Source organism: Chlamydotis macqueenii, chromosome 4, assembly GCF_036417535.1.
Source record: "Chlamydotis macqueenii isolate bChlMac1 chromosome 4, bChlMac1.mat, whole genome shotgun sequence".
Lineage (NCBI taxonomy): Eukaryota > Metazoa > Chordata > Aves > Otidiformes > Otididae > Chlamydotis > Chlamydotis macqueenii.
The window spans coordinates 3,629,816-3,654,192 of NC_141559.1; the positions used below are offsets into that span (position 1 = coordinate 3,629,816).

Consider the following 24,377-nt stretch of genomic DNA (forward strand, 5'->3'; position numbering starts at 1 on the left):
TCCTCTCAGGGAAATAATGAGGGGGAAAAATGTAGCTGTAAGCACTTCAGTGATCAAGGATTAAGCTCTTTTAGGAGGGCACGGGCACGTGGAAGAACAACGAAGGAGAACACCACAAACGTATACAGCTACGCGGCTGAATCTTGCACTTTAAAACCTCATCTAAAAATTGGTACCACTCAGGTGAGGCGGATCAAGTAGTATCACCTGTCAGCAGGCAGAGACACAGGTTTTCAGTCTCCCATGCATAAGATGAAAGCACTGCGTGGCCCCGTCCCTTCCCGGCTGGCTCAATCTCCTCCAAGTCCCCAGCCCACACAGCACCCCCCTCTAAGGGACAAGAGGTTTCGGGTCAACAGGCACCGTTCTCACTCCCGAGGTCACTATTTAACCAGGGCACGGGACACAGCATCACCGCTCCCTTCAACTACGACACGAGGCAAAAATAATCTCGCTTATCTGACTTCGTTCCTGTGTGGCTCCAGTGTATTTGAGGAGAGCAGATGCACAGCGCCCATCTGAAGTGGATGTCTCGTTCCCCTCCATGTGAATCGGGGAAAGGCTGACCGTTCATCAAAAAAGTGCACTGATAGGAACCTATCCATGATTAACGCATGCGATCTTCATTATTCTCCGTACTGTTTTCTCCCTAAAGAAACACTCAAAAGGATGCGTGTCTGTTTCTTACGTTTCTTAGGGATGTGAAATACAAAATCTGATCGCTTGATACCAAATTCAGCATGCCGATGCACACAGCTTTTTGAAAAATGGCACCCACTAGGTAAAAATCTCATTAAACTAGAAAAAACGGTTAAGAGTTGTTATTTCTAACAGGCAAGAGGAAGCATTTGCTTTCATTGAAAACTTCCTGCTCAGTGCACAACATTTTGACTCAGCAACTCTTTCCCCCATTAGCCTGAACCAAACAAAGAGCAACGCGGCGTATTATTACAGTGCTGCAAAGGAGAATTATTTCACAAAAGACAACAGCCACTGTTGTTCCCTCTCTCTAAGAAAGAACGGGGTTTATAAACCCTGCTGACAGCACTGTAACTCATGGGATATTTACACATCCTTTCAGCCATGGCAGCCTCTGGTCTTAGCACTCACATTGCACCACTCTTCAAACCAGCAAAAGACGCCGTACACAAACGGCTACAGGCTGCTCACTCTCGCTAACTTTTTGAAAGGGTCTAAACCAACAGTAAATCATAAAAATAACCCCTTTCAAATCAACAAAGCACCACAAGCTATTGTGCAAGCTATTATCCAACACACCTAATTATCAGACAGTTTAATTTTTTTTTGGTTTGAAACAATGAGAAATACAAGCAGCATTAGGGGTAACCCCACAGCTCCCGCTTCGTAACACCAACTGAATTCAGCACTGGCAAGCGACCTGCATACCAGGATCACAGTGGAGGTTTGTTTAAAAATTAAGTAACTGTTCAACTTCAACTGGTTTTATTTTATGCCATTTGCTCCTTAACATGAAAAAATAAAAGCAGCCAGTCTGCCCCTTCCAGCTCAGTTGTGTTTTCAGGCTCCTTCATGCAACGTTCCTGCTACAAATACTCCATAGGGATATTTCAAGTACAAATATTTTTCAGCTTTGGTTGATTTCAGTTTATTTGTATGTTTTACCCCAAACAAATCTTCAGACACCATATACCACCTAACAGATGTTGAACAAGCGCCACCTGGAAACTGAAAGAAACTGAACGACCTCACTGCCATAAAACTGTACCCTTTACTCCTCTGAGAAACAAAAATTATATAAGGTATGCACATGCTTAGAACCTCTGATGAATTTTATTTTATTTCTTTAGAACCATCAATGACAACTTCAGAACTCATTTCTCAAGCTGATTTGGTTTTCCACCACCTGGAAAATGCAAGACAAACCTTCCCCTACATCACTGTTATGCCTCAAAGTTATAAAGCAACACGGCATTTTATAAAGAAACAAAAGGAAAGTATCAAATATTCATATTTTCATAAAGCCTTTGATAAAACTACTGTGCAAGTCAAGGCTAAGCAATAAAGCTCTATCAAGGTTCAATGAGGGGTCAATCGACAACAGAGCAGCAAGCGTAGGTGTAAACAAATTAACGAAGAACCACTTTCTCAATCGCAAATGACTCAGGCAGCCTTGACTGGTGTTACAGAACCCTAATGTTAGCCACACTTTGGCAAAAGTACATAGAGGCTTTGGCTAGATTACAAAACAAGGCTTTTTTTTTTTTCAAAAATGTTTTCAAGATAAAAGAATTGTAAATTGACTGTGTTGAACATGTAAGACTAACCATCTGAAAGCAAAGCCCTCCACCAGCCACTAGTATTTCAAAGCTCAGCTGTGCTGGAAAGTATTTTTCATTTCAAAAGCTGCATAAATCAGAAGAATCTAAGGAATAAAACCCCAACAAATTCCCAGACAACCTTTAGGACTGCAGGGAGCACCTGTGGGTGGAGTTTTACTTCCAGTGCCGGCAAGCCCACTTTCAGTTGCTAGGAGAAAACTTTTCCCGATCACCGTGCAGAGATTACAAAGCAGTCACACAGCAAAATGGCAAAGTTGGCAGATGAGATTATTGCTTCAGATGACGGCGCTGCTTCTGGTTATTTAAACTTGCAGGAGACCACGGAACCACAAAAAAGCCACCAATACTACACAAGTGGGAAATGCTGCCGAAGGGAACTGTCGTATGATAACAACTCAGATGCACTGCTGAGCTCCAGAATAGCTGCGCAGAGCGTCCGAGAGACCGCAATGCCAGAGGTAACTCCGGGCAAACCGGGTAAGAATTAGGAAGAAACACAAGCCTTGGTACCGCAGCCTGACAAGCATGAATCAGGGGCAGGTTCGTGCAAGCTTTTCTACAGCCTGTAACCTGTTTGTGGCTGCTGTACCACATCGGGCAGCTTGACAGTCTGGTCCAGCAAGGCAGCTCCCACGTTTGAGAGTGAAACAACTCTGATCTTCCTATTTTCTGCCCATGCTCTTGCCCAACACGTGAAAACCTCTTACCAGCAAAGTTATGAACGGGCCTTTTCCTCTCTTGCCCTCTCTTTCTTTCATTTTGGCTTCAACTCTGCCCCATCCAACAACCCATTTTTCCTCTCACTAGCTGTACCAGTTGTGATGACGAGAAAAACAGCATCAGTGCTACGCCTGTTTCTAGAGTCAACACAGCTGCTATGCCACAAAGTGCGTGTCGTGCTCTTCCAATCGCCTCTCTCCAGGCCATCTCTTACGTGGAGTGTAATCTAAAAAGATAACATTACTAACAAAGCATCTGCATTGAAAGTCTGCTTCTACTCTCCTGCCAGCACAGACACATACGTTACCTCAGGTAACACGGGCAAAAGAAATTTTAACCCAAAAACCAGTGACACAATTTCTTAATTCCTGGAGTAAGTGAAACTGGTTTTTCTCTACCTACTGCAAAATATAGAGGTATTGTTCGGGGATTCAAGTAACTCCCGTAACTGAGGGTACAACTGAAAAAGGGGAAGGAAAAGTCTACTGGTAGTATCCCGATATCTGGCTTTCAGTGGGAGCAAGGAATGGGTTTGGGTTTTTTTTGGTTTGTTTGGTTGGCTGGTTTGTTTGTTTGTTTTTTGAAGACAGCATAGTCAATTTGCTTTTCATATATTTTAAAAGTATTCTAAGGTTTTACTGCAGTTCAGCAGTTTACAGCTAAACCCCCAAAATATTCTGAAATATTAACTTTTCAGTACATTGGCCACTACTCCCACTACAACACATAAACGTCGATACAGAGTAATTATTTTCATTACCACTCATGGAACGGACAGCCTTCAGGCACTAACAGGAGGAGCTCGTGATCCAGCAGGAAACATCCTTGACTGAAATCACTGCTTTCAGCTCACAGCTACATAAAGAGGGATTAGTATTCACAGAATATATCACTTGGTTATTTTAATACATGCACGAGTCACAAAAATAGCCTTCTTGACACTCAGTTTATCTTAACTCTAAAAATAACTCCAGCACTGAAAAACTGAGGGAAGCAGACATGAACAATCACTTCAGGTACTGTTGCAGAACAAGGAGAAGCAGAGCAAGAGTACTCGATGCCGAGCTGTCGTACGTTCTGGCAATGTGAACTCATGACACGTGCAAAGAGCCCGTGAAACAGGGCTCCACGGGCCACCGATGGCTCTCCCCAGTAACACCAACACAGACGTGACAATCTTGCTAAGCCAGACCACGACCAACACCGCCGCACCTCAACGCTGCACCGAGTAACTGCTGTTCAAAGTTTTTAAGAAGCGATGACACCTGCATGGCCACATACTCTACAGGTAGCCAGGACTGAGTTCAGCAGTTCAACACACAACATGCTTTCTGCGCCAGAGTCAAGTTCTACCCACTGCTTTAACGGCCAACCCAGGCAGCCAGCAAACAAGCACAACTTTGCAGCAGAATCCACTGCTCCCGCCACTCACTGATGAACAAACGAAAGCTGCTTTTTCAGATACAAGAACTGGAAAAAAAAAACCAACAAAATAAAACACCCAGCAAACCAGGAATGATGAAAAAATTGATTTACAGAGTTTGGCCAAGGAGAAACAGAGTCCAAGACACCATACAAGTAGATTATGATTCCTTCAGACACTGCATCAGTCAGTCAGTTACTGAGCAGGCTTCGACACACGGTATTGCAGAAGCAGCTATTACCTCTGAGACTGAAAAAAACAAGGGAAATTGAATATACATTTTATAAGGCTTTTTCACAAAGCTCACAAGAACATCCACTGCAGAGTATGGCTAACATGAGGGATAAAGCATTGCTCCACCTCTGAGTTTTACACCAACTCCTTGTGAACAACCACGCTCACCTCAATGCCTCAGTTTCACCACATCTACACAGCAGCCTTCTTACAACAAAGTTTGAACAGTAAAAGCACGATGGCTAAGATCAAATATTTCTCTTAAAGGCTTTTTTTCCTGTCAGAAATATCTCTATCCCTTGCACGCACATGCATCACAGGACTACAGTGGGTAAAGATTTCCTGATTAGGGGAAAAAGAAAAAAAAAAATTAAAAGTGAAGGTTTCGACAGGAAGCTCTCAGATTAAATGACAGCTTCTCAGTGAGGGAGTTTTGGACTGTGGGCAAAAGGTTGCAGCTGGAGACAGCCCTTCACATGGCTCAAAACAAAGTTAGGTCATTTCATCTGCTGTTAGCATTACAGAAATTGACTTCTTACCTCATCGGTTACAGCTCTGCTGAGTAATGACTTAAGTAAAGCCCATTAGCTTCAAAAGGAGAAGAAGAAAAAAAAAAAAAAAAAGATACCCGCTCCAAAATAATCAGCTAGCATGTGAGTGAACCCTCACCTGGGTGTAGGCAGGAGGAGACAAAGCAAAGGCAAAAAGCTCGGTTGCCCACATGCTGGCCCAAGCCCAGAAGATGAAACTACTGGCTATCTTCAAGATGGATGGATGGAAAAGGGAAGCTCTCTTCCATACACACCCATAGACACAGTTTTCAGCGTACCCACATACACCACGAGAACGCTAGAAGGACTGTTACAAAGCAGAGAACTCTTTCCCACCCAACACGCCCCAGGTGAAGGGATCACACAACGACACGCCATGCCCTCGCCTTCAGCTGGCCCTCTCCGCCGGCGGGACGACCTCACTACACCCCAAGCCGGGGACAGCTTGTTGGATGGAGCTCAAAGGGCAGCACAAACTCTTCCCAGAGGAAAGGGCCCAGAAAGAAGTCTCCGTGGCCCGCTCACACGCACCTTGTCCCTTCCCTGCTCCAAGGAGAGCAGCCAGGCCGCCTTCCACCCGAAGACGGAGTTTTGGGGAGGGCACCCCGCATTCAGAAGCCCGAGGGGACCGTGGGGGAGGGCTGCCAGCTTATCCCTGCCTAGAGCCGCTCGCCCACCGCCCGCTTTCGAAGCCCGGGGCCCCGCCGGGAGGCGCGGCGCTTTCCCGCCCTCGCCTCGGGACGGCGGCCCGCAGCCCTGCCGTGACACCAACCCCGACCCCGAGGGGCGCGAAGGGAGGCCCCGCGCCGCCGCCCGCCCGGGGAGGAGCCCCGCAGCTACTCACGGGTGCCGGGGTCGCCGGCTCCCTCCGGTCCCGGGTAGCTCAGCACCAGGACGGGCAGGGCGGCACCGCCGCGGGGCTCCGGAGGTCTCCACACGCCGGGCGGGGCGGCGGCGCCTCCATGGCCAGGGTAGAGGAGGAAGAAAGGCGGCGAGGCAGGGGACGCCGCCGCCTCCTCCTCCTCCTCCGTCGCCGCCACCTCCTCCGCGGGCTCGGCCGGCCGCTCCATAGCGGGGGGCAGCTCCTCGCCGGCCCCGTCCCGGCAACTTTCCGCCGGCGGCGGCGGCAGAAACGACGCCCGCTCCGCCTCCGCCATCGCCGCCCCGGGCCCCGCCCCGGCCGGGAAGCAGGGCCGCGGCCGGCCTCCGCCCCCGCGGCGGGGAGGGGACAAGGCCGCTGTCCGGCTCTTCCACCGAGCCCCTCTCCCCTTGGGAATCCCCCCGCCACAGCGCCCTACCTGCCGCGGGAGGCGGAGGCCGGCGGTGCCGTCACGGCGGCGGGGCTCCCCCGGCCCGGCCCTGGGCGAGCAGCTCCCCCTCGGCCCCGGCCACCGCTCCCCTCGGCCGGTCGCCTGATGAATGGATCACGGAAGCCTGACAAAAAAGGATCACCTTGTTGGAACACCTCTCTTCCGCGAGGGTGTGTTGGGTTGTTTTGTTTTTTGTTTTTTGTTTTTTTCCTCCAGCCTCATACCCTTAACACTTTCGCTTTCATCACTACCCATTCAGCTTTCTCACACTTGAAAGGAAAACAAACTCAGAACAAACCCACCTCGTCTTGTGGCACAAGGTTCCCAGCCCTGCTGCCAACACCAGCGGGACTGCTGGCCGTGGAGAAGCAGTTCCAGGTAAAACACCATCTCCTCGCCTGTATTTCGTGGTCTTCTCTACGCCAAGGCAGAAGGATGCAGCAGCTCTGCAGATGGGGAGTTCTCTCTGTGTGACCAGAGCCTGCATGGGGAAGCAGATTTTAATCTCCAGAAACCACCTTCATACAGCAACGAGTAACTTGGACTCCCAGACGCTTTAACTCACCCAGCCATCAGACCATCTCCTGCTTTCCCAAGGGCGAGAGATCACTGACAGCAGCGTTTTCTGACCCTTTGACAAGAGGTGACAATACAAGGTCCAAATATATTCCTTACTATTAAAACTACCAAATAGGCCATACCAATGGGAATTGAACTTAGGAGATTGTTTTTCTGAAGACAGTAATAAAGACTTCTCATTAAGCCAGGGTAATTAATGTAGACTGTAGCATTGCCAACAGACAAGGAGAAAGAACGTCAATCTGCCAGTTTTTAAAGAATATCCTGCATTCAGTGCACTTAGGTAAAGCTGAAACATGTTGCTTCTTTTTCTTTTCAAATCTCACATAAAAACTGCAAAAGCAAAGCTCTAAAGGCATTTGATTGCTGGAGACCGCTTTTTTCAGTGCTGCCCCAAGTCATGCAACATGCTGCAAATAATTTAACAGATGCTTTAATCCATTTTAGAAATCCAAATGTTTGGCTTTGAGATTTGTATTTGCCAGTGCTAGCAAGAGTAAATCAACATCCAGACTGCTGCTGATAGAATATTATGGAAAACAACTAGGGAAAAAAAGCCTTGAGAAAATTTAAGACAGCAGCAGAGGTATTTCCATGCGAGTTATTGAATATATTTTCCTTATGCTGTATAAATAGAAATTGCAGATTGTGATGCAAAAGCATTGTCCACCTTTCTGCCACTGTACATTTTCTGCCCAAGCTTCCAAAGGCAAGCCAGGCTTAATCTGCATGCTTATCACCCACTAAGGATTATGTTTTTCCAGGTGTAGAAAGATAACAGAGTAGATCATACCTCTCCTCAGAGCTTTCTACGCACCGCCTATAAGCTTTTGAAATATGAATCATTTACATGCAAGTGTGCACAGGACTGTCTCTGGAGTTACCGTGTTCCGAGCAAGCGGACAGAACGGACACGGGGGCAGGTGCGATTCAGGTGAGATATAGCTGTTGCCTGAGAGTGTAAATCCTAACCTGCGTGAGGTGCAGCTCAGACAGACCCCACCACCAGTCTTTTCTGAGCAGAGCAGCCGGTGTTTGCTAAGTGCGAGCCTGGCGAGGACGAGGGCCATCCCACGGCTGAAGCACCTCGCTTGGCGGTGTCAGCACCTTCTCCAGAAATGCTACTGGAAGAAGGAAAAACAAAACAAAACAAAAACCAAAAACCCACCAGTGTTAAACGTGACCTTGCTGCGCTTCTCATTTTCCTGACCCTCATCTGTAGTCCTTCCCCTATTTTGCAGATGTCCATTTTCATAGGGACGTTCAGGGACTTGCCATCAGGGACTTGCTTCAGCACAAAACATCCCTCCAAGAACAATTTCTTAGAGCAACATTGCAGTGTCCCCTTCCCATGGCACTAATAATCACAGCCTTCCTGTGATCTCTCGTACATAAAACCATGTGGGAACGAACTATTTATGGCTTTGTCCCATCTCTGAACTAATCAACTGAACGTAATGCTGTGTTTAATCTTCATTAACGTGGGCTGGCGCTGCGATGTATGCTGTTCTATCTGCCTGCGCTGAGTGGGCTGATACCCTCCTGCCTTCAGCCTTCATCCCAACATTTCCAGGGAGTGCGTCTGTAACACACTAATTGATTGTTTCCCTTATTTACTGCTCAGATGGAAGTTCCCAGAATTTTGCTTGCCAACTGCCTAAACCTTTCCAAGGGAACACAAAACCACTTTGGATACGTACAGCTTGCCTGCAGATCTAATAGAGATCAGCCCTTCATTTTTGCACAAAGTACGAAATGCACCTCAGCAGGTGCTGTAGTAATGAGATCACTTCGTACGGCTGCTGGATATTTTCTGCATCCCGTGTGATGCCTGTTACGCAACGTCATTCCTCCCCAGGAAAAGCACCCAAGCTGCTGTTGTAGCGCAGCACGTTGCCTTTTACTGACCTCTTCGCAAAGGCTCAGCAGCGTAGCTCAGCGTTACCGGTGTCGGCCTCCATCGTGATGCCAGCACAGAGTTAATAAAAGGTGTAGTTTCAGGAAAAGCTCTAGTTTCCTCCTTGGTAAGGCTGACATCGGCTAAACGCTGCACATTTCTCTCTGGGAAAAGCAAGCGGCTAACACTGTTGATTGCTGCTCACAGTAAGGGAGGATGAGTATGCACAGGTGAAGGACATCTTCATCCCCACAGGTGATAGCTTACACATCTCACCTGAGGCCATCAGGCTACAGAGAGCATTGCTCAAAGGCAAACACACATTCAGTGACCTCTTTAAGCCAGCCTCACTTTTGCCTCCCTGACCCCCTCGCAGAACGAGGCCCCGGGTTCAGCAGGAGCTGAGCCAGCCCCAGCTTCCCTGGAAAAGCAGGGCTCCAGACTGCGATTTTTGTCTTAAAGCAGTTGCTGCCAGGAAACCTCACATTTCAAATGCTCTCCAGCCTATGCATTAATTTCTGTGTCCCAGGAGGTTATCTTATTCTTAACATCCTTCCTCTCCCTTGCCAGGATTTAGCCACACCAAAAGCATACATAGGCTCACCCACAGCCACCTCCGGACGTGACAAACGAATCCATACTCCTGCACTTACCTGCGGCCTTTCTGCTCCCCGTGCAGACACCTGCTACCAGCACAGGCCATCCCAGCACTGACCTGAAACACCAAATTTTTCTTCTCTGCTGCCATGAACACTCCTCTGGCCCTTACAGTAGGTTCCATTACCCCTTGCTGTACAAAACACCACCGTTCTACTGGCAGGCAATTTCATAGAGGGGACCAATTCCCAATGCTTTGTAGCCTGTTTCTTTGGAGCAATTTTGAAAATTTATTATTATGCAGCATTTAACTGCTGTTTGGCCTGTCAGCAGCAGGGGGCAAACAAATGCAGGGCCATTACAGTCAGCAGACCTCATCATTTCACTATTTTATCCTACCCATCTATCTACCACACCAGAATCCCCTCCGGAATTGCCACACGTAGCTCCGCATCCCATGGACTGAGGACAGATAAGGACTACAAAATGTCTCCTTACTTCTGTTCCCATCTGTCCAGCTTAATTTTTTTTTTTTTTTATTTTTCTACCTTTGTTTAACCATCAGCTTTGAAAATGAACAAAATATTATCCAGTCAGCAGTGAACAGCAGGTTCCTGGCAGAAACAGACCTAGGGTGTACAGGTTTACATCAGAACCTGCAGAAGCACGTTTCACTTGCAGAAAACAAGCAGAGCATCTGCGTATTTGAATTACAGCACCTGGCCTGTCCTGTCCCAGGTTCAAGAACACAAGCTCGTATTCTGGCTTCCCACAAAGGCTATCACACAAAAAAAAACCCACCCCAAAACAAACCACCTAGCTACACTTGTGCTTCCACAACATGGAACAGCCTTTACTGACACGAGAATTCTTCCCCTCGAGCGACTTCACACGGGAAACAAACTGTAGTACCTTTTAGATGCTACTGGTACACAAAGAGAGGCATGGGCCCCCGAAACCTGTCCCAGACACAAGTGCAGGTCTTACCCAAGACAGTGTTTGTTAATCTTTTAAGAAAAATTAATCAGTCCTTCTTCCTTTACAGCCTGAACTGGAACTGGCCACTCCCAGCAAGAACTTCACAGTGGGGTTAAATGTGTTTCCCCACCAGAAGGCATGGAAGTAATCAAAACATTTCCAAAACTTACCTTCAGACTGAAGACAACGTTACATCTTACCCATCTGTCCTGTATCAATGCTACATTAGACCTACAACAGCAGACACCAGTTACCATATTTATCAGAGATGAAGTGAAGGTATCTCTCACAGGTCCCTCCATCCCACCCCACCGTCAGTGCCCTTTTCATTCCCTTGGATTGGCGCACCCACTGCAGCCCCTCACACCCCGTATTTACAGCACAGAAAGACGACAGCATCACAACAGAAGGAAACACCTTAACACACAGGCCGCGGGAGGAAAAGGCCCCGTGCTACTCTCAAAGGTGGCACCTTCTGAAAAGCAGCCTCTGAAAAAAAAAAACCAACTCATTACCACCCCACTCCCAGATTTCTCAAGGATAAAAAACACAGTATCTTTTACAAATTTTTTTATTGGATTCACTAGCGCTGCTTGCAGCTCTCAGGAACAGAGAAGAACGAGCATCATTGAAGCTTCCTGCTTTTCTTAACTCCCGCACGAATGCCAGACAGTTCCCCGGCGTATCTGTGCAATTCCCTCCGAACTTCACGGACCTGGCCCTTGCGGCGAATCTTGGCTCGCCGAAACTTCTCCCGGTGCTTGACCCTGGGGTTGCGATCGATCTTCCTCCTCTTGGGCGTGAGGCCTTTGTTCTTGATGATCTGATAGGTCACACCTCTCTTTTTATTTGGATCCTCTCCTTCCAACGTCGCTTCCTCTTCAAGAGTGTCTTGGTCTTCAGATCTCTTCCTCTTGAGTTTCAGCTTCTCCTCCATCATCTTGTAGTACTTTAGGGCAGCCTCTTCATCCAGCTCCGACTCACCTGACGATTCACTAGCAGCAGCCTGGCCATTAGCAAGAACAGGAGCTCGTTTCAGTTTGTTTTTCTTAACGTCCAGTGGAAGAAACACCGCAAACTTCTTCTCCTTCCGTAATTTATCTTCCTTCTTATCGTAGTAGTTTTTCAAAAGCATACGAACTTGCGAGGATAACTTTTGGTCTATAACAGCCAGGTCATTGATTATATTTCTGTAAGCAACCAGCCGTTCGATAACGGGGTGACTGTGAACCGGCATCCTCTTGGCCTTCAACACCAAATAGAAACTGATATTGGCACAGTAGTTCAAGTAGAGATGGTACTTGGTCTGCAGATAGCGACTGCCTTTCCCTTGCGGGATCGTGCCATTTCTGACCATCTGCAGCAGCGGGTGCAGCTCGTCCTTCAGCTCCATTAACTTGACCTCAAAGTCCTCGATCAGCTGCAGGAGCTCAGGGGATTCCTGCTTCAGTAGCTTCAGCTGCTCCTTTTTGGAAAGAGCCTGCAAATCCTTGTCAATCTTCTGCCCCTTGCTATCGTGGGTTTTCTGCTGCTCAGCCAAATACCCCTGGATCACATCCAGCCCATAATCATCCTCCCCCAAGTCTTGCACCAACCGCCTCTGGATGACTTGGGCCTCCTGCTCCTCTTCCTCCTCCTCGGCATCGACTTCTTGCTGTCTGCGCTTGCCCTTGGCCTGGGCATCGCTCCCGTAGTCGGTGTCGTAGTAGAGCTGCTTGCGCTGGCCCCAGGAGAGCTCGTTGGGGAGCTTGGTGTCCTGATGACGCTCCTCCAAGTCGCTTTCCATGGACAGGTCCCCGTCTTCAGCCTCATCTCCATCTTCCTCCTCCTCACCTTCTCCATCCTCCTCACCTTCTCCATCCTCATCCTCCTCCCCTCCGTCCTCTTCCGCACTGTGGTCCACGTAAAGGTTCAGCCCCTGTTGCTCCCCTTCCTCCTCTTCTTCTTCCTCACCGTCTCCATCCTCCTCCTCGCTGTCCTCCTCGGGCAGCTGCAGCCCCAGCACCTCCTCCTCCTCCTCTTCCTCCTCGCTGTCCCCGGCCTCCTCCCCGCTCTCCAGGGCCGCCATCACCGCTCGGAACTGCGCATCATGGAAATCCTCCTCCTCCTCCTCGGGGTCCACCGGCCCGCCGCCCACCGCCTCCTCTTCCTCGCCGCCATCCTCCGCCTCGGCGGGGCGGGCCGGCGGCCGCAGGACGGTACCGCGGCGGGTCCGCATGGCTCCGGCTCAGCCGCTTCCGGCTCCGCGCCGCTTCCGCTTCCGGGTGAGGCCGCGGAGCGAGCGGGGCCGGGCAGGGCCCAGCGCCCGGCGGGGTCTGTGTGCGCTGGGCATGGCCGCGGCTGCCGGGGCAGAGCTGGTCCCTTTCGGTTAAACATCCGCCTTATAGATTAAATCGCTGGAGTTTACGGTCCGGTTCCTCATACAGACCCGAGATGCGGGCAGACACTAAACAAGGATTTGTTTTTTTAAGTCAGGTATCAGCAATGAATAATACCACATAAAAAGCAAGCAGTGCCTTTTCCCCCTCCTCAGGGGTTTCTCTGCACCTAAAAGCACAGACACATCCTCTGGATAGTAATCTTGCAACAACAAGAGGGGAAAAAAATAAAAAGCAATGTAGAAAGCGCACCTGACATCTGTCCCTGTATTAACCGAAACTTCCCGTTACTCAGCTACCTACAGCCAGAGCCAAGTTTCAGAGAGAAAAAAGTATTTGAAAACCTCCCTGGCCACACCTGAGGTACGTAAATTAACTCTCCTGAGTCCCTCGCATCACCGAATTGCATCTTCACGGGGACACAGCCCCCTGGCAGGGGCTGCGGATCAGCCTTCAGGTTGTGAGGCGAAGGCAGGCCGCCAAATTGGGCTGGAGCTGCTTCGCTGTCCTCTCTGCTCCTCGGATCTGAGTTTAGTCCGAGCTCAGAAACCCAGAGCCTGATAAATTAAGCAGCCACGCGTCCCAGCAAGGGGAGTTCTGCGTAGAATAAGCGCAGGTGGCTTTTTCTCACCACCAAACAGGTGCAGTTTTATTTATAAATACTCCTGTCCACCTTCCTGTGGAAAAAGACATGTCAAGCAAATGTTAAAATTAACTGAAACAGAGAGGGGAGAGCACAACCTGACTCACTTTTTGGTGATTCATTTGAATCCTGGTAGATCTGATGGCAGACAAGTCTCACTTATGAGCCTTTTTTTTGTGACACGCTCAGCTTCTCCACATAGTCACCTCTGGGTCAAAATTCTCCATCCACTCTTGCACCAAAGACGTGTTTTGCCACAAAGACACCTTTTCCAACTCAGTCCGGGCCAATTTTCCGTTATTACCTCCTCTGGATGCAGGCCTGTGTAAGAAAGAGCAATAAAAAGAACTTGGGTTTGGTGAGCGAGACATAGCAGTCGTTTCATTTGTTAGCCACTCCTCGGTGGAAATTCTCTCTCTGTCCTAGTTGGCCACTAAAATACAGCCATCTCTGCCGATCACGCTTTGTAATCTTGCTGCCTTGTCCTACCTTTTTTGTGTGAATTCCACCCAGAGAAGTCTGCAGCCAATTTCCGCGTGGTTAAAACGCCAGATAACGTTTCCTAGCGTGACCTACAGAAACCCAGGCCTTCGGTGCGTCCCTGACCCTGACGGTTTCCATCCAACTGTCCTCACAATGTAGCCTCGTTTCTTTAAAGCCTGCCCTTTCAAAATTTAGAGCTTTAAAATGAGGCCAACTTCCGCTTGGACTCTCCTGGATTTAAATGGAATTGACGTGTTTTGTCTCAATCCAAGGTTCATTTCTAAGAGCACAAAAGAAGCAGCATCTACAGAGATCTGAACTTCCTTCAGGACTTGCAAAAATGCCACTTCTGGTGAAGCTGGAGATGACCTTGAATGTGAGTTAGTTTACCCAGTTATCAGGAATTGCTCAAGCCAAACCAGCCGGACCACTGTAAGCATCAGTGGAATCCTCACTACCAGTTCAATAATCGTTGACGGCTGCAGGTCTGTTTTAATCCACCATTTTCTCTGCTTCTGAGTGGTACACAAGGAGAAAAGAAAGCCGTAGGACAGGCTGCTAGTGGACCGTGTGTTACCTGGAGATACCCTGTGCCCTGCTACAGCTGACCTCCTCTCCCCTCCTCACGCAGCGCAGCAAGGACGCACAAAGACACAACTATTTTGCCTCATGTCATCCAGGCACCTGCCCAGCTTCTTCCCTGGAAAGTCCTTGTACAGCATACGTCCAGGGCCAACTGGAGGTGCAGGACAAGCGAAAGGAGATTGACACTACAAAGCTAGTTCCCATTTCTTCTCAAATTCTCAATTTTTCCTTTGCTAGCCTCTGCCTCGCAGTGAGGTTGGCAGTCCAGCTCCCCACTCAGCCCAGAATTTAACCCTGGGGTAACAGTTTGCCAGCCCCTTGCCAAACTGCCACAGTTCTTTAAAGCCTGCTTCCCCAGTAAATTTTCTAGTAATTCAACATGTCACACAGTAAAAAGGGGATAGTCCATAAAAGTAACAGTCTGTAAAACAAAATCTTCCTCTGAAGAGCTTGCAATCTAGACAGAAATCCTCAGGTGGCTGAATGGGACTAAAAACAGCTCTCGCGCCACCACATGCAGACCAAAGGGACCCTATGCAGACGTGTAGAATGAGGAACCGAAAACCAGATATACTAAGCACCTTCTGTCAGGGAAAACACCAAAATCAACAGAATCACACAGAATATCGTTCTACTCTGTCTCTCCCTTCTGCTTTGAAAATACTGATAGATGCCTCTGCTTGGACTTTGCCAGTGCTGTGTTTTTGTCAGCGTAGTTTGGCAAAACAGATCAGGACCAGCCTCTTCGGCATGTGCTTCATTCTGCTGCCTGCATCCCTTCCCTTTGTTTTTTTTTAGTGGACTTCTAACAAAAATTCTAAAAAGACTTCTTAAAAACAAAAAAAACCCCAAACCCTCTTATTTTGTTACAAGAAAAAAAAAGGTGACTGAAACAAATAAAGCTTTAGGTAGACACCCCTAACGCCTTATGGTTAGCCAGATTCATTTTTAATCTCCTGCAAAAGCTGGGGCACAGGGAACATATTCCTGCTGCTTCGGAAGACAGCTGCACCTAAAACCCTTGGCAATACTTTCCGGGGAGGAGGAAAGGCACAAAACCAAACTTTGCCCTCCTAAACATGGAGCTCTAGCAAGAAAACAAGTTTTGTAGAGAAGAATTATGGCATAACCCAGCTTGCACCCATCATTCCTCCCCACCTCCCAGGCGAAACCTTGCGTGTGGGCGCTACTGATGCAACACGAAAGCTCATTGCATCATGCAACTGCCAGATGAGACGTTTGTGCAAGGAGAAAAAAGCTCAGGACACAGCTTCCAAAGCCTTTGTGCAGCTCTAGGGTTGGGGACCCAGAAACAAGGTCTGAAGAAACGGAAGGTGGCCTGTAAGGTGAGCGGCTGCCCTTTCAGGAACTAACGCAGCGTTGCCTAATGACTTCAGCCTCTTGAGAGCCTGGCAAGAGCAGCCAGCCCCGGGGAGCCAGGGGCGGCACGGGCTGTGCGAAAAGCCTGGATCTGGTCACAGAGGCTGCTGCGTAAGGAAAAGCTGGAGAACGCAGGGAGGTTTAGCGTGTGCTGCTAATGTTAATGGAGGGAACCACGCGTTGCAGGTAGCAGAAATTCAGACGGCACTGATGCAATAATCCTGGCTGAGAATGGGCCTGCCAGCCTTGTACTTCGCTCTGCCTCCCTGTTTGTCCCCGGATGTTGGAGGCCCTTGCTAAGGCTGGGCTTCCCTTTACAAGGGGCCTTTTCTAGGCAAGACACATACACATGCTATGGAGACAGCTCTAGCATTGCAGGTTACATTGCAACGTTTCTTTCTCAGAGTTACACAGGTGATCCCAAATCTGGGACAATAAAAAACCCAAGGTCCTCTCCAGTAATCCCATCCTTCAGAAAAAGTTCACTTGCCCAATACCTCAGAGAGTTTGCCTGGCACCTGACTTGGAGCCTTTCGTCTGCCGCAAATCCCATGGACCCCCTTTTCCATTCACAGGGAAAGAAACTCCTCTCTGCAGTGGGCAGAGCTGGAGGAAGAGCTCAGCTTTGCCACAGACCTGCTGTTGTTTTACCCCTCTTTTACCCCTCCCCTCTCTTATCTTGTCTGCTTTGACTGAAAGTTCTTGGGGGGCAGGTCAAGCCCTTCATATAAGTTTGCAGAGAATGTGGTGCAAACAGGATTCTGATCCTGAAGCCTGAAGTGTTTTTATAATACGAGTCAAGTGATCTTTAATTTGGATTTCTCACAGCTAGGAGCCAGAGCTGTGCCCCCCTGGCTATTTGGACACTTCCTCGCCCCAAGGTGGGACAGTGCCACCGACCCTGAGGGTGAGATCAGGGACCCTGAGGACCAGGGCGGCTTTGCAGTCCTGTGCGCTCAGCAGCTTCGTTGCTCGTCAGTGACGGACAGAATACAAACGCACAGTAGTAGCGCAACCCCCTGCCCCCCTTCACCTCTGAAAGCCGGAGGTCTTCGTGCATTGAGCAGGCCCGGTTTCAGTCCCCAGCTGCATTTTCCATAGTGTCAGTGCTAGCTGGCTGGGCTGTTTATTTTAGGAAACCAATAGCCGAATCATTTGCACACGCCCTTATAGGCAGACACGGGCTCTCCACTCGCGTACTTCAAAAGAAGGGAAGGCAAGATGAGGAGCTCTTTGTTGCTGTGCGTGGCCTTGGCTGTCTCCCTGGGGTTCGTCCTTGTGGCAGGTAGGTGAGAAACGACGAGCATGGAAACGCGTGCTTAAGCTATCCATGACAGGTTTTGCGTAATGGCCTGTTAATAATTTTAACAGTCAAAAATCAAAACCTGCTCAAGGAGTCATGCTTCAGTGGCACTTGGACACCTCGTGTATTTACGCGCCACAGAGCTGCGTGTTTTTAATTGCTGCCTTGAGGCTCAAAAGTGTTGACTAGCTGCAAATTGAAGACTTTATGATTAGCCATTTTTTATCAGGTTTCTGAAGCAACAAACCGCAAACATACATGCTTGCTTTTCTGCAGTGCTAGGAAGCTTGCAAGACTCTTACCTGCTAGATTTAAAGGCTTCTCAAATCTTCCTGGTAATCCTGTCATATGGCTATGGCCAGCCTATTTCTGATGAAACTGTAGTTACCACATAGCTGCAATGAATTTCTCAGAGACTCTTGATTTAGACTGAGATCTCAGCATGCTCCTCAGTGGGGTTCCACAGGTACTAGATGCCAGATCTCCGTAGAGCAGTCCAAAGCCATCCTCATTCGCGTGGTGGATCTGGTGCGCAGGATTAAATCCGTGCTGAAGAATAACCATCCCAGCAGCATGGACAACAGCTTCCTTGCATTTCCTCCAACTTTCGGGAAAGGGCGCCTTGTTGCCTACCCAGGCAGGTCCTTGGGAAAGCACTGCTTCCGATGAAAAGTGACCAGTTGTATAATCCTTTGGCTGAAAAGGTAAAAAACATAAAGAAATACTGTGTCAGTTCAACACAGAGCCCGGTCTGGTCTTCCCCATTCATACGCATGGCTTAATATATATATATATATAGATACACACCAAAGCAGCTTAGAGGGGAAGTAAAATTTGAGTTGCATGCAGCTACAGGAGTGCTGTTCATAATATTCATGTTTTAATTAATGTATTTTTGGTCTAATTGAACTTCTTCTTACTTTAATAAAGTAGCTACTTGCATGTGCAGAGTTTGAACAAATAGTTTTGGAAGGCATTTGCTTCTGCACTACGCTGCAGCTGGGTTTTGTTGGTGTATTAGTGTATTAGAGGGCAACCCAAGAGCGGAAGATGAGAAATTTTGTCAAAATAATCTCCACGCGAGCATCGAGGAGGGAAGGAACACCATATCACAGTAAATCACGCACCAGAAAATCCAACCCGCACACATTTAGAAGGGCATTAGGAAATTTTGTATTTAACTACGTTCTTCCCAAAGGGACTTTACTGGGTGATATACAAAAGTATTGCTGATAAAACAATCTTTGTGCAGCTTTGTAATTTTAGTTTAAAAAAATATATGGAGTACCTCTAACTTTTATGGTTACTGAAGCCATGAGTGTAACACTAGGAATTAGATCAGGATAATATTTTTAGAGTACAGCCAACAAACTCTGCATATTCATAGAAGAGTATAGTAATATAATTTTATAAGATGATTTAAAGCCTGCTCCCAAAGGTTTTGAGACAACTCCCAGAGCCGACAGGATTTGACCTGAATAGTTGCTTTGGATTAAGGGCTTACAGGCGCACACATTACATAGAATACAGTGACAGACATCAGAGAAAACTCCCCGTGAGGGACAAGAAGCCAGGGACTTTCTGTAAGAAAAAAAGAAAGGTCAAGACTCAAGGAGACAAAGACTAGAGCAGCTTTACTAGTAAGCTTCTGCTTCAGAGGGAAGTGTTCATGTTGGATGACGAGTTGGCAGAGAGGATGTATGCGGAGCGAGAGGGATTGGAATAAGGAGTATACGGAGACAAGCGCCATTAAGCTCCAAAGAGTGACCATCGCCGTGTGTCAGATGTGATTATGTATTTCTGCCTTGGCGGGGCACGCTGCGATCAGGAGCACGACTGCGGTTACGCTCTATGCACACACACTGCAGCGGCATTTGTACAGCTGGCCAGTTGTGCTGCGTGCTGTACAGAGAACGGCTAAAAGCCAGCTCTGGCTCTAAAGGGCTCGGTGGGCTCATGCTCTAGTGGGACATGCTGTAGAGGGATAAAGGAAATTGTGAGGCTTGCTCTACTACCCAAACCAAGGGAGCAAAGTAATTTCCTTCCCGATCAAGAAGCTGCACAGTGAATCTTCTTGAGAAGGTATTCTGCTGCCAGTTGTCACAGAAACAGCATTGGTAACCTGCAGGTGAATTGTAGGGTCTCTCTGAGGCATCATTTTACAGGTTTTGTGCCTTTTCACGGTTATAGCGCCTGTAAGGATCTCCAAAAACAGCCCAGTGGAATGGAAGCAGATGAGACCAGCATACTGTAGGGGCAGGAAGGAAAGCCTTAGGTAGAAAACTTTGCAATTTTCATTACATTGTAAACTAGATACTTAGGGGCTCTGCCAGTCAGTACTGTCCTGGTTTGGCCTCGCAGACAGCTTCATGTGCCAGTTAAGCTGCTGCCAATAGCGACTACAAATCAGAAGACTTACAGTCCAACTCTGAGTCCACGTGCTGCTCCTGGATCCCAACTTTGCTATTGCTCCCGCAGGCTTTCAGCACTGTCCCGTTCACCCTATAGCAACAGGGTCTGTTGTTCACAAAACTCAGCAGTTTTGGACATGGAAGTTAAAAAAGAAAAAAAGACATGAGCTTATGTAATGTGTATGTCCGCCTCCATACTGATCCCTGCTTTGATAACTCAAAGCAAGCCAGCTATTAGGACCAAAGCTTTTAAGTCAAAGTGACTCTGAAATCCTCCATAGACGTGATGGACACAGACGTTTCTTCTTTCTCTCCATGGTTAAACCAAGGGGCAAGCAGAGTAGGCGAGTCCCCAGAACTGGGAGGGCCGTCTGAGCCCAATATGAACTATCCGTGTCTTGGAGACAAAAATCACTGCGTTTGGTATTTCTAAGCAGGCTGCAGGTGCTGTTAGAAGGGGAGTGCTGCCAAGTGATGGCTGTGAACTTGACGTTAGCAGCATCTCCAAATAAGGAGGGATGTAAAAACAACACTTAAGGTATGACTGTGCGTGCATATCAAAGGAAGATTGGCTTGTCATGGGTGAACAGACCAGAGGCTCCGGGTTAGGGAAAACCAACTAGTAAAGAACAAGCTATTTCAAATTCATCTGCTTGCTCTCTAAGTAGGCATTGCATGCCACCAGGAACATCCAAAAAGCCTCTGGGTGACAGACGGGATGTTTTACCCTGGTTTGACTGAGTTTCATGTTGAATAACATGCTAGAAGTACAGGAGACATAGCCAAGCTGCTGGTTCTCTATTTCAGGAAGCTCCTCAGCAGCAAAATTCAACCTCAGTATAATAAGAAGAGCAGAAAATCAGGACTGGAGTTTTCCCTGCAAACCCCAGCCATCCAAAGAGCCACTTACCTTTCACTGCCAGGTCACCGGGCTGCCTTCGTGCTGGGTCCTGTAGTGCTTTTTGGGATCTGCTCCCTCAGGGACCCAAGGGACAACATACCACTCAAAGAACGCTGAGACATCTGCCACATTGGCCAGATCAGAGACATTTATTTAGAGGCCAGATCCAAACCAGGGTTTGGACTGCTAGAATAGTCCTCGTGCATGATAAAGGAATTGGATAACCTCCTCAGTTAAGGTAAAAGCAGCATTTCAGCTGCCAGGAATAGCTCGAGGCTTGTAAGAGGACTTTCTTCCCATTTCATGAGACACCCCTGCATGTTTGCCTCTTTTTCCAGCAACAGTGTCCAGGTTCATTGTTTTCTCCTTTCCAGTCCTATCACCTCCACAAGCAGAAGCATACTGTAAACTGAGCAGGGAATATAGCTGATCTCACCTTTGCCAAGAGGCTCATTTGTACCTGCTGAAACCTGGACTTTTCTCTATCAAGATGCCTTAATGGTGCATTTCTGTCATTCTCATCGCTTTGCTTTCTGCTAGAGCAGGTTTCAAGGTTTTTCTCTTGACCCTGTGATTGCAGGTTATTCAGAGGACTCTGAGGATGAGTATGTGCTGGTCAATAACAAGTGTCAATGTGTAACAGCAACCGCAAAGTTTGTCCCCTCCAAAGAAAATCCTAATGAAGAAATCCTGGAGAGAAACATACGCATCCTGTAAGTGGCAGACAACTATTCCATGGGGATGGGGAACAGGAGATGAAGTGTTGTACGAGTTACCTTTTCTGTGCATTGTTTCCCGTGTCCTGGCATTGGTGATGTGAATCGTTTTTACCATAAGCTGCTTTCTACGATATCCTGGAATAATTCCTTTTGCTGGGTGTTTTACCAGCTCACAGTAAGCTGTTTTTCGTCCCTTCAGATACAAAGAGCACCTCTGTTTTAAGTGGTCCAGTAGTAGCTTTACAAAACAGGCTGGGGAAGTGGAGTGTAACATCTCTGCAGTTGATCTGACCTGAAACCAAACTGGGCCCACCACACTGGACTCATTTACCCATCTGTTAGCAAGCCTGCTATTTTATAGGCTGAGAATTAGTTATTGTCTAAACCATCAGAAAAGGTTAATCCTATGAGGCAGATCTCAGTTTAAGAGTAGGATTTTGTTCTCTTCATTCACAAACCTTACAAAAGTGTGTGTCCCTCTTGGAAACATGGACCAAGTTCAGGCTCAGAGCTGCAGGAGTCTGGTAGAACTCACAACAGAAAAATCACTGAACATGTTTATGTCCTGCAAGTCTCTTGGGCATTTGCCAGCTCAGAGTCGGTTTTGGGTTTGGTTTTTTTGTTTTTTTTTTTTAAAAGATTATAAGCACTGTCACCTTTAAAGTGGCACTTTCAGAAATTGCTGCAGTCTTCTTGGGGAGGGTTGTTGCTTTTGAGGGCACAGAAATGGCAAGACCTGCTGTTCCTGGGCTTTGCTATGGAAAAGGCTGAGAAAGGAAATAATCTGAGAATTGAGAATTGTTCACAGCAGAGTAGTCCCGTGTTTAATAAGTGGTTTTCATAAGAGGAATTTTCTTCCCTCCTTCGCAGAGTCCCTCTGAAGGCTCGCGAGAACATCTCTGACCCCCTGTCCCCGCTCAGAACCACTTTTGTCTACCGCATGACTGAACTGTAAGTAGTTTTATTTACTAACTTCACTTCCTAAGACTTCACCTCCCCTGGAGCATTTCCCACAGCAGCTCAAAAATGTGCTTGAAGGCCAGTAGAGAAGGTGAGGCAGAGTCACAGAGGACAGTTTTCCCCATGGAGTCTAGCTTTCATTTTCTGTGGCAAGCCAAGAAATTGTTATCTCCATGATTAACTCACATAAGGTCTCACATTAACAGGGAATCTTCCCTCTCAAATGTCTCAAATATTAGCCAATTACACATTGCCTGTTTAACCCTCCCTTTAAGGGGCCAGTCTTGCCAATACTAAAAGCATCTGGCTGGGAGTTTTTGTGCAAAACTTAGAAAGGCCACAGTACCCACCTAGGTGCCTCTGCAGATGAGCGAGCAGGACTCGGGTTTCACCAGGGGCGTCTTTCCATCACAACTCTTAACACTTGTTCTATTCTCCATCTCTTCCAGCTGCAAAAAATGCGATCCTGTAGACATTGAGCTCGGTGGCGAGATATACCAGGCCCAGCAGAGCAACTCCTGCAATGAACCGGAAACCTGCTATACCTACAACAGGGACACGTGCTACACCACAACCTTCCCATTCATCTACCAGGGCGAGACGAAAAACGTTCAAGCGGTTCTGACACCAGCATCCTGCTATGCCGATTAGCTCAATCCAGTGCTGTGCTCAAGCCGTCGCACTCAGTGTTCCTACCAGAAATACACATATAGCACCGTAGTACCTGGACAACAGTGTCCAAAATATCAGCTCCCAGGGTAATGCAACTTGCCTCTTCATATTGTTTTCAACATCAGATGAGTGCCATCTCCCAAGAGCAGCTACTGGCTGTCAGACTCTGTTCTCATATCTGCAATGCCATTGTTATGTCTCAGACATTATCACCATATAGAGCAGATCCTCAGCAGATGTAAATCAGTAATTCCTCTCAAGTCAAGGATTCAGATCTGCACTCGTTTACAACTCTGGGGAACCTGTCTTTTTGACAGTCTTCCATCGGTCTTTATCTGAGCAAGGCTGTCATGGACATCAGCAAGAATGTCCATGTATTTCCCTCTGTGAGCAATCTAAAGCCAACCTCTGCACAACCATTATACAAGATCTTTTGATTACATTAGCAGAATTTGTGCAATTATTAGAAGGCTGGTTTACAATCAGATCTGAGCAAAAAGATGAGGGATGAGATCGAGAATTTATATTTCAAAGTTCCTTTACAATTGGGCATTTTAGATCCTACTAGCACTTTGACAATTGCAAGCTTCTAGTTTTCACGTACATTTAGAGAAGATAAAAAGATGCCACTACCCTGACATGTTTTGCAAAGTTGCCAGGACTTCAGCTGTGCCAGGAATAGAAAGCTCTTCTAGGACATGTTAGGTATTTCACTTTTGACAGTTTTTTTACTGATATCGCTGCCTTCTTCCACCCCTGCTCTCAGTTCAATTGATAAAAAAAAAAAAGCCCAGGTTGGCTTGAATTTCTTTTCTTGTTCCTCATTCTGCATTTAAAGCTTAAAGAAATTCTGTGAAGTTGACTCTAATGTTAGAGCAGGACCCTAGTTAGGGATTCATTCCTCCTTTCATACCAGTAGCCTTTTTTCTTCATACACAAAACCCTCCCAAAATGAAGGTGCTGATTCTGTATTACACCTTACCTTTAAATGCATTACACTGTATTGCCCACAGACACATCACACATACGAGTGTGTAAGGTATCCAACGTTACATCTGGGACAGCTGGTATGTTTCTCACTGTTGTCAGAAGTTGATTGTAAAGCCTTAGGCTGTTCTAAGAAGTCCTCATCTGGCTTCATATGTAATTGGAATAATAAAACACCAGAAACCTTATTCCCATAATTGTAGCTTTGTTAGTGAAACGTTTAATAAACTTCTTTCTGCAGCAGTCTGTGTATTATATTCCACTTCAGTAAGAATTCATAACAAAGACCAAGTCTATCATCATATTCTTTCCTCCTTCACAGAGAAGTAAGAAGCTGTCCCTAAA

General features: G+C 47.4%; 3 protein-coding genes across 6 annotated transcripts in view; 1 reads left to right on the forward strand and 2 right to left on the reverse strand.

The window, feature by feature from the left end:
• The window catches only part of RUFY3 (RUN and FYVE domain containing 3), a 43,116-nt gene extending 36,710 nt beyond the window's left edge, over window positions 1-6,406 (reverse strand). For all 4 annotated transcript variants that reach the window (XR_015258392.1, XM_086746314.1, XM_086746313.1 and 1 more), the window contains exon 1: window positions 6,094-6,406. Coding sequence is in view for 3 of the 4 variants with exons in the window: in XM_086746314.1 (XP_086602440.1) it covers window positions 6,094-6,406 (313 nt within the window). In the remaining variant the exon portion in view is untranslated. The remainder of the gene's footprint in view (window positions 1-6,093) is intronic.
• Window positions 6,407-11,174: 4,768 nt separating this feature from the next.
• UTP3 (UTP3 small subunit processome component) lies at window positions 11,175-12,832 on the reverse strand. Its single transcript, XM_086746833.1, has one exon. It carries the CDS (start codon window positions 12,826-12,828, stop codon window positions 11,236-11,238), a length of 1,593 nt encoding a protein of 530 aa, XP_086602959.1. The 5' UTR covers window positions 12,829-12,832; the 3' UTR covers window positions 11,175-11,235.
• Window positions 12,833-17,242: 4,410 nt separating this feature from the next.
• Window positions 17,243-24,275, forward strand: JCHAIN (joining chain of multimeric IgA and IgM). Its single transcript, XM_086747556.1, has 4 exons — window positions 17,243-17,364; window positions 21,275-21,407; window positions 22,284-22,364; window positions 22,823-24,275. The coding sequence occupies exons 1-4, from the start codon at window positions 17,301-17,303 to the stop codon at window positions 23,022-23,024; spliced, it is 480 nt and encodes a 159-aa protein (XP_086603682.1). The 5' UTR covers window positions 17,243-17,300; the 3' UTR covers window positions 23,025-24,275.
• Window positions 24,276-24,377: the final 102 nt, after the last annotated feature.

Excerpts from the sequence above, each read along its gene's own strand:
- UTP3 (XM_086746833.1), bottom strand. The coding sequence starts at position 12,828 with ATGCGGACCCGCCGCGGTACCGTCCTGCGGCCGCCGGCCCGCCCCGCC.
- JCHAIN (XM_086747556.1), top strand. The coding sequence starts at position 17,301 with ATGAGGAGCTCTTTGTTGCTGTGCGTGGCCTTGGCTGTCTCCCTGGGG. Across the intron at positions 17,365-21,274 it reads GGGGTTCGTCCTTGTGGCAG|GTTATTCAGAGGACTCTGAG; the intron begins GTAGGTGAGAAA and ends CTGTGATTGCAG. Across the intron at positions 22,365-22,822 it reads GTCTACCGCATGACTGAACT|CTGCAAAAAATGCGATCCTG; the intron begins GTAAGTAGTTTT and ends CATCTCTTCCAG.